The 10,000-nt window shown below is 56.6% G+C and overlaps 1 protein-coding gene across 1 annotated transcript in view; it reads left to right on the forward strand.

Moving 5' to 3' along the window:
• LOC132445698 (sperm-associated antigen 17-like) overlaps nt 1-10,000 on the forward strand; it is a 26,099-nt gene that overhangs the window by 14,788 nt on the left and 1,311 nt on the right. Inside the window, exons 14-21 of the mRNA XM_060035814.1 lie at nt 3,167-3,310; nt 3,427-3,500; nt 3,674-3,781; nt 4,987-5,141; nt 5,243-5,352; nt 5,667-5,728; nt 5,848-6,325; nt 7,244-7,363. Of these exons, the coding sequence (XP_059891797.1) occupies nt 3,167-3,310; nt 3,427-3,500; nt 3,674-3,781; nt 4,987-5,141; nt 5,243-5,352; nt 5,667-5,728; nt 5,848-6,325; nt 7,244-7,363 (1,251 nt within the window). The remainder of the gene's footprint in view (nt 1-3,166; nt 3,311-3,426; nt 3,501-3,673; nt 3,782-4,986; nt 5,142-5,242; nt 5,353-5,666; nt 5,729-5,847; nt 6,326-7,243; nt 7,364-10,000) is intronic.

The following is a 10,000-nucleotide window of genomic DNA, read 5'->3' on the forward strand; positions in this document are numbered from 1 at the left end:
ACACACCTGAGGAACACGCTACACACACACTACACACACCTGAGGAACACGCTACACACACACTACACACACACACTACACACACACTACACACACCTGAGGAACACGCTACACACACACTCCACACACCTGAGGAACCCACTACACACACACTACACACACACTACACACACCTGAGGAACACGCTACACACACACTACACACACCTGAGGAACACGCTACACACACACACACTACACACACACACACTACACACACACCTGAGGAACACACTACACACACACTACACACACCTGAGGAACCCACTACACACACACTACACACACACTACACACACCTGAGGAACACGCTACACACACTACACACACCTGAGGAACACATTACACACACGCTACACACACACTACACACACCTGAGGAACACACTACACACACACTACACACACCTGAGGAACACGCTACACACACACTACACACACCTGAGGAACACGCTACACACACACTACACACACCTGAGGAACACATTACACACACACTACACACACACTACACACACACTACACACACCTGAGGAACACGCTACACACACACTACACACACCTGAGGAACACATTACACACACACTACACACACACTACACACACACACACACACACTACACACACACTACACACACCTGAGGAACACGCTACACACACACACTACACACACACTACACACACCTGAGGAACACACTACACACACTACACACACCTGAGGAACACGCTACACACACACTACACACACCTGAGGAACACGCTACACACACACTACACACACCTGAGGAACACGCTACACACACACTACACACACCTGAGGAACACGCTACACACACACTACACACACCTGAGGAACACGCTACACACACACTACACACACCTGAGGAACACGCTACACACACACACTACACACACACTACACACACCTGAGGAACACGCTACACACACACTACACACACCTGAGGAACACGCTACACACACACTACACACACCTGAGGAACACGCTACACACACACGACACACACACACACTACACACACACCTGAGGAACACACTACACACACACACTACACACACCTGAGGAACACATTACACACACACTACACACACACTACACACACACACACACACACACACACACACACACACACACACACTACACACACCTGAGGAACACGCTACACACACACACTACACACACACACACTACACACACCTGAGGAACACACTACACACACACACTACACACACCTGAGGAACACATTACACACACACACACACTACACACACACACTACACACACACTACACACACACACACACTACACACACCTGAGGAACACACTACACTCACACTCCACACACACTACACACACCTGAGGAACACACTACAAACCTTTACTACACACACCCTCTCCTGGTTTCACTCGTACATCACTGACAGACAGCAATGCATCAGCATCATCATCTAACCCCAACACCATGTTGTTCCCTCCAGAGGAATCATCTAACCCCAACACCATGTTGTTCCCTCCAGAGGAATAATCTAACCCCAACACCATGTTGTTCCCTCCTGAGGAATCATCTAACCCCAGCACCATGTTGTTCCCTCCAGAGGAATCATCTAACCCCAACACCATGTTATTCCCTCCAGAGGAATCATCTAACCCCAACACCATGTTGTTCCCTCCAGAGGAATCATCTAACCCCAGCACCATGTTGTTCCCTCCAGAGGAATCATCTAACCCCAACACCATGTTATTCCCTCCAGAGGAATCTAACCCCAACACCATGTTGTTCCCTCCAGAGGAATCATCTAACCCCAGCACCATGTTGTTCCCTCCAGAGGAATCATCTAACCCCAGCACCATGTTGTTCCCTCCAGAGGAATCATCTAACCCCAACACATGTTGTTCCCTCCAGAGGAATCATCTAACCCCAGCACCATGTTGTTCCCTCCAGAGGAATCATCTAACCCCAACACCATGTTGTTCCCTCCAGAGGAATCATCTAACCCCAACACCATGTTGTTCCCTCCAGAGGAATCATCTAACCCCAGCACCATGTTGTTCCCTCCAGAGGAATCATCTAACCCTAACACCATGTTGTTCCCTCCAGAGGAATCATCTAACCCCAGCACCATGTTGTTCCCTCCAGAGGAATCATCTAACCCCAACACATGTTGTTCCCTCCAGAGGAATCATCTAACCCCAGCACCATGTTGTTCCCTCCAGAGGAATCATCTAACCCCAACACCATGTTGTTCCCTCCAGAGGAATCATCTAACCCCAGCACCATGTTGTTCCCTCCAGAGGAATCATCTAACCCCAACACCATGTTGTTCCCTCCAGAGGAATCATCTAACCCCAACACCATGTTGTTCCCTCCAGAGGAATCATCTAACCCTAACACCATGTTGTTCCCTCCAGAGGAATCATCTAACCCCAGCACCATGTTGTTCCCTCCAGAGGAATCATCTAACCCCAGCACCATGTTGTTCCCTCCAGAGGAATCTAACCCCAACACCATGTTGTTCCCTCCAGAGGAATCATCTAACCCCAACACCATGTTGTTCCCTCCAGAGGAATCATCTAACCCCAACACCATGTTGTTCCCTCCAGAGGAATCATCTAACCCCAGCACCATGTTGTTCCCTCCAGAGGAATCATCTAACCCCAGCACCATGTTGTTCCCTCCAGAGGAATCATCTAACCCCAGCACCATGTTGTTCCCTCCAGAGGAATCATCTAACCCCAACACCATGTTGTTCCCCTCCAGAGGAATCATCTAACCCCAACACCATGTTGTTCCCTCCAGAGGAATCATCTAACCCCAACACCATGTTGTTCCCTCCAGAGGAATCATCTAACCCCAGCACCATGTTGTTCCCTCCAGAGGAATCATCTAACCCTAACACCATGTTGTTCCCTCCAGAGGAATCATCTAACCCCAGCACCATGTTGTTCCCTCCAGAGGAATCATCTAACCCCAACACCATGTTGTTCCCCTCCAGAGGAATCATCTAACCCCAGCACCATTTTGTTCCCTCCAGAGGAATCATCTAACCCCAGCACCATGTTGTTCCCTCCAGAGGAATCATCTAACCCCAGCACCATGTTGTTCCCTCCAGAGGAGGCCTCGTCGTCCACAGTGGAGCACCTGTTGCACGGCAGGCTGCTGGAGAGCATGCCTCTAGCAGCAGTTGACCAGCAGGGGGCGCTGATAAGGAACGACCCACCTGCCAACGGCAGACAGCAGCCACAGCCGCCACACGGTAGGTTGGGAGGTCCACCCTCTAGACCTCAGAGCATTAGCAGAACATCTCCGGGTTCAAAGGGGGTGCTTTGGTAGAATGGTGATGGTATGATACCAATCAATCCATGGCTGCAGGTGCACGGCCTGAAGCACCCTGTCCTCCTGCCACAGATCAGACCTTTGTTACCCAGGAGCCCGACTCCCCAGAGGTATGATCCCTTCATACTGTGTTTAATCACCTCACGCATTCCTACCATTGGTACCACTGCCTCTTCATCTGATGCTGCACAGTGTGGGTAGTCTGTGCTGTGGTCATCACTGGAATGGCCTTTACCTGCCTCCAAAAACACAGCACATTTCTTCAATTTCTTTGGAGGTACAGAACACATCGAGTCTCTTGGAGAAGTTGGACATCTTCCAGAAGGGCCGGCTGAGATCTTTCTCTGAACACCGCTACGCTAAACACCACGACCCCAACATCTTCCCCCAGGTACCTGCTGTCCCTCTTCATCTAGACCCCCTGCTGTCCCTCTTCATCTAGACCCCCTGCTGTCCCTCTACATCTAGACCCCCTGCTGTCCCTCTACATCTAGACCCCCTGCTGTCCCTCTACATCTAGACCCCCTGCTGTCCCTCTACATCTAGACCCCCTGCTGTCCCTCTACATCTAGACCCCCTGCTGTCCCTCTTCATCTAGACCCCCTGCTGTCCCTCTTCATCTAGACCCCCTGCTGTCCCTCCTCCTCCAGACCGCCCTGTGTCCCTCCTCCTCCAGACCGCCCTGTGTCCCTCCTCCACCAGACCGCCCTGTGTCCCTCCTCCACCAGACCGCCCTGTGTCCCTCCTCCACCAGACCGCCCTGTGTCCCTCCTCCACCAGACCGCCCTGTGTCCCTCCTCCATCAGACCGCCCTGTGTCCCTCCTCCTCCAGACCGCCCTGTGTCCCTCCTCCACCAGACCGCCCTGTGTCCCTCCTCCACCAGACCGCCCTGTGTCCCTCCTCCACCAGACCGCCCTGTGTCCCTCCTCCACCAGACCGCCCTGTGTCCCTCCTCCACCAGACCGCCCTGTGTCCCTCCTCCACCAGACCGCCCTGTGTCCCTCCTCCACCAGACCGCCCTGTGTCCCTCCTCCACCAGACCGCCCTGTGTCCCTCCTCCACCAGACCGCCCTGTGTCCCTCCTCCTCCAGACCGCCCTGTGTCCCTCCTCCTCCAGACCGCCCTGTGTCCCTCCTCCTCCAGACCGCCCTGTGTCCCTCCTCCACCAGACCGCCCTGTGTCCCTCCTCCTCCAGACCGCCCTGTGTCCCTCCTCCACCAGACCGCCCTGTGTCCCTCCTCCACCAGACCGCCCTGTGTCCCTCCTCCACCAGACCGCCCTGTGTCCCTCCTCCACCAGACCGCCCTGTGTCCCTCCTCCACCAGACCGCCCTGTGTCCCTCCTCCACCAGACCGCCCTGTGTCCCTCCACCAGACCGCCCTGTGTCCCTCCACCAGACCGCCCTGTGTCCCTCCTCCACCAGACCGCCCTGTGTCCCTCCTCCACCAGACCGCCCTGTGTCCCTCCTCCACCAGACCGCCCTGTGTCCCTCCTCCACCAGACCGCCCTGTGTCCCTCCTCCACCAGACCGCCCTGTGTCCCTCCTCCACCAGACCGCCCTGCTGTCCCTCTCACCTCTGCCTCCCCATGCCCAGGTCCTCCAGGCTGCGGTGGACGCAGCCCTCTGCCTGGACTCCTTCCAGAGCCCCCTAGACCAGACTCTCTATGTCGTCTGTCACAGTCCCCGGAGCTCCCAGAAACGCTGCCACGAATCCTGGGACACCGTTCTCCACACTGACGTGGCCTTCAGGTTCAGGAACACCACCACCATGTTCACGTTCAGGGTTGATGAGGAGTTCTACTCCCTCTGGACTCTCATCATTTCTTGCTTCTTTCTTGGCTTCTCCTTAGAAAGTACCAGGAACACGTAGCCAACGTCATCTCTGATTGGACGAGACTGGAGGGGACCAAGAGAGAGGCGGAGCAAACCAGGAACATGAGGCTCCTGGAGCCACCACATGGTAGCTAGTTAGAGTCACCACATGGTAGCTAGTTAGAGCCCCCACATGGTAGCTAGTTAGAGTCACCACATGGTAGCTAGTTAGAGTCACCACATGGTAGCTAGTTAGAGTCACCACATGGTAGCTAGTTAGAGCCCCCACATGGTAGCTAGTTAGAGTCACCACATGTTAGAGCCACCACATGGTAGCTAGTTAGAGCCACCACATGGTAGCTAGTTAGAGTCACCCCATGGTAGTGGTCTAGTCCGCTAGCGTTCCGTCCTCTCTGGGTTTGATTGGTGTTGACCTGTGATGTGTGATGTCACGTGACACAGACGCACCCCCCGCCCCTGAGGAGAGCACCCCGGAGTCCAGCCTCAGAGAAGACTCCCTGAAGGTCGGTGAACACACACCCCCACGCTGACCTCAGAGGTTGGCAATGTCTGGTTCCATGACATCGTATGTCTGTGTGTGTGTGTGTGTGGGTGTGTGTGTGTGTGTGTGTGTGTGTGTCAGGCGTGGAAGTTGGATCAAGAGCAACGCCAGCAGGAGGCGGAGCTTGCCGAGAAGGGAGGGAGGGAGGGCGGTCTGAAGAGAGGCCCCTCCTCCACCGCTGCTGGAGGCAAAACCTCGGCCCGGAGCAGGAAGCAGGAGACCACAGGGGGGGCCCCCGTGGGTCCCCAGGACCAGACCGCAGAGCCCCCAACCACAGGGCCCCCAACCGCAGGGCCCCCAACCGCAGGGCCCCCAACCGCAGGGCCCCCAACCGCAGGGCCCCAGGACCAGCCCCCAGGCGGCCCCACCGCAGAGGCCCCCACTGGGCCCCACGACCAGCCCCCGGGGCCCCAGGACCCGGCCGCAGGCTGCCCCCCCAGCCCTGTGTTCCGGGGTTACCGTATGGACGGTCAGCTGGTCCATGTTTCCGGACGCCTTCAACACCTGTTCCCTTCAGACGGGGGGCGCGTCACAGTGCACAGGGTCCGCTTTGTGCAAGGTAGGTCCAACCTGATCTACTAACTAACCCTAACCAACCTGATCTACTAACTAACCCCAACCAACCTGATCTACTAACTAACCCTAACCAAACGGATCTACTAACTAACCTTAACCAAACTGATCTACTAACTAACCCTAACCAAACTGATCTACTAACTAACCCCAACCAAACTGATATACTAACTAACCCCAGCCAAACTGATCTACTAACTAACCCTAACCAAACTGATCTACTAACTAACCCCAACCAACCTGATCTACTAACTAACCCTAACCAAACTGATCTACTAACTAACCCCAACCAAACTGATCAACTAACTAACCCTAACCAAACTGATCTACTAACTAACCCTGACCAAACTGATCGACTAACTAACCCTAGCCAAACTGATCTACTAACTAACCCTGACCAAACTGATCTACTAACTAACCCCAACCAACCTGATCGACTCACTAACCCTAACCAAACTGATCTACTAACTAACCCCAACCAAACTGATCTACTAACTAACCCCAACCAAACTGATCTACTAACTAACCCTAACCAAACTGATCTACTAACTAACCCTAACCAAACTGATCTACTAACTAACCCTAACCAAAATGATCTACTAACTAACCCTAACCAAACTGATCTACTAACTAACCCTAACCAAACTGATCTACTAACTAACCCCAACCAAACTGATCTACTAACTAACCCTAGCCAAACTGATCTACTAACTAACCCTGACCAAACTGATCTACTAACTAACCCCAACCAACCTGATCGACTCACTAACCCTAACCAAACTGATCTACTAACCAACCCTAACCAACCTGATCGACTCACTAACCCTAACCAAACTGATCTACTAACCAACCCTAACCAACCTGATCTACTAACTGTCTGCTCCTCCTCTTACTTGTCTTTTAGGTTCCAGTCTCATTCAAGTTGCTGTGAAGAAGGACGGCCATCACTTCATCACCCACCGTGTGGAGACGGAGTCAGAGCCAACACCTCTGGAGGAAGACCTCGGACCTCCAGGCAGCGACGGTAAGACCCCCTCTGGAGGAACACCTCGGACCTCCAGGCAGCGACGGTAAGACCCCCTCTGGAGGAAGACCTCGGACCTCCAGGCAGCGACGGTAAGACCCCCTCTGGAGGAAGACCTCGGACCTCCAGGCAGAGACGGTAAGACCCCCTCTGGGGGGCGGACCTCAGACCTCCAGGTAGCTGGTGTCCCCCCCTGTGTGTTGGGTCACTCTGGTGGGGGTTGTGTTCCCCCTGTGTGTTGGGTCACTCTGGTGGGGGTTGTGTCCCCCCCTGTGTGTTGGGTCACTCTGGTGGGGGTTGGGTCCCCCCCCCTGTGTGTTGGGTCACTCTGGTGCGGTTGTGTCCCGCCCCTGAGTGTTGGGTCACTCTGGTGGGGTTGTGTTCCCCCCCTGTGTGTTGGGTCACTCTGGTGGGGGTTGTGTCCCCCCCCTGTGTGTTGGGTCACTCTGGTGGGGGTTGTGTTCCCCCTGTGTGTTGGATCACTCTGGTGGGGGTTGGGTCCCCCCCCCTGTGTGTTGGGTCACTCTGGTGGGGTTGTGTCCCCCCCCTGTGTGTGTTGGGTCACTCTGGTGGGGGTTGTGTTCCCCCTGTGTGTGTTGGGTCACTCTGGTGGGGGTTGTGTTCCCCCTGTGTGTTGGGTCACTCTGGTGGGGGTTGTGTCCCCCCCTGTGTGTTGGGTCACTCTGGTGGGGGTTGTGTCCCCCCTGTGTGTTGGGTCACTCTGGTGGGGGTTGTGTCCCCCCCTGTGTGTTGGGTCACTCTGGTGGGGGTTGTGTCCCCCCCTGTGTGTTGGGTCACTCTGGTGGGGGTTGGGTCCCCCCCCCTGTGTGTTGGGTCACTCTGGTGGGGGTTGGGTCCCCCCCCTGTGTGTTGGGTCACTCTGGTGGGGGTTGTGTCCCCCCCCTGTGTGTGTTGGGTCACTCTGGTGGGGGTTGTGTCCCCCCCCTGTGTGTTGGGTCACTCTGGTGGGGGTTGTGTTCCCCCTGTGTGTTGGGTCACTCTGGTGGGGTTGGGTCCCCCCCCTGTGTGTTGGATCACTCTGGTGGGGGTTGTGTCCCCCCCCTGTGTGTTGGGTCACTCTGGTGGGGGTTGTGTTCCCCCTGTGTGTGTTGGGTCACTCTGGTGGGGGTTGGGTCCCCCCCCTGTGTGTGTTGGGTCACTCTGGTGGGGGTTGTGTTCCCCCTGTGTGTTGGGTCACTCTGGTGGGGTTGTGTCCCCCCCCCTGTGTGTGTTGGGTCACTCTGGTGGGGGTTGTGTTCCCCCCCCTGTGTGTTGGGTCACTCTGGTGGGGGTTGGGTCCCCCCCCTGTGTGTGTTGGGTCACTCTGGTGGGGGTTGTGTTCCCCCTGTGTGTTGGGTCACTCTGGTGGGGGTTGGGTCCCCCCCCTGTGTGTTGGGTCACTCTGGTGGGGGTTGTGTTCCCCCCCCTGTGTGTTGGGTCACTCTGGTGGGGGTTGTGTCCCCCCCCTGTGTGTTGGGTCACTCTGGTGGGGTTGTGTCCCCCCCCTGTGTGTTGGGTCACTCTGGTGGGGGTTGTGTCCCCCCCCTGTGTGTGTTGGGTCACTCTGGTGGGGGTTGTGTCCCCCCCCTGTGTGTTGGGTCACTCTGGTGGGGGTTGGGTCCCCCCCCCTGTGTGTTGGGTCACTCTGGTGGGGGTTGGGTCCCCCCCCTGTGTGTTGGGTCACTCTGGTGGGGTTGTGTCCCCCCCCTGTGTGTGTTGGGTCACTCTGGTGCGGTTGTGTCCCCCCCCTGTGTGTTGGGTCACTCTGGTGGGGGTTGGGTCCCCCCCCTGTGTGTTGGGTCACTCTGGTGGGGGTTGGGTCCCCCCCCTGTGTGTTGGGTCACTCTGGTGGGGGTTGTGTTCCCCCCCCTGTGTGTTGGGTCACTCTGGTGGGGGTTGTGTCCCCCCCCTGTGTGTTGGGTCACTCTGGTGGGGTTGTGTCCCCCCCCTGTGTGTTGGGTCACTCTGGTGGGGGTTGTGTCCCCCCCCTGTGTGTGTTGGGTCACTCTGGTGGGGGTTGTGTCCCCCCCCTGTGTGTTGGGTCACTCTGGTGGGGGTTGGGTCCCCCCCCCTGTGTGTTGGGTCACTCTGGTGGGGGTTGGGTCCCCCCCCTGTGTGTTGGGTCACTCTGGTGGGGTTGTGTCCCCCCCCTGTGTGTGTTGGGTCACTCTGGTGCGGTTGTGTCCCCCCCCTGTGTGTTGGGTCACTCTGGTGGGGGTTGGGTCCCCCCCCTGTGTGTTGGGTCACTCTGGTGGGGGTTGGGTCCCCCCCCTGTGTGTGTTGGGTCACTCTGGTGGGGGTTGTGTCCCCCCCTGTGTGTTGGGTCACTCTGGTGGGGTTGTGTCCCCCCCCTGTGTGTTGGGTCACTCTGGTGGGGGTTGTGTCCCCCCCCTGTGTGTTGGGTCACTCTGGTGCGGTTGGGTCCCCCCCTGTGTGTTGGGTCACTCTGGTGGGGGTTGTGTTCCCCCTGTGTGTGTTGGGTCACTCTGGTGCGGTTGGGTCCCCCCCCTGTGTGTGTTGGGTCACTCTGGTGGGGGTTGTGTTCCCCCTGTGTGTGTTGGGTCACTCTGGTGGGGGTTGTGTTCCCCCTGTGTGTGTTGGGTCACTCTGGTGGGGGTTGTGTCCCCCCCCTGTGTG

Source organism: Gadus macrocephalus, chromosome 17 (genome assembly GCF_031168955.1).
Source record: "Gadus macrocephalus chromosome 17, ASM3116895v1".
Classification (NCBI taxonomy): domain Eukaryota; kingdom Metazoa; phylum Chordata; class Actinopteri; order Gadiformes; family Gadidae; genus Gadus; species Gadus macrocephalus.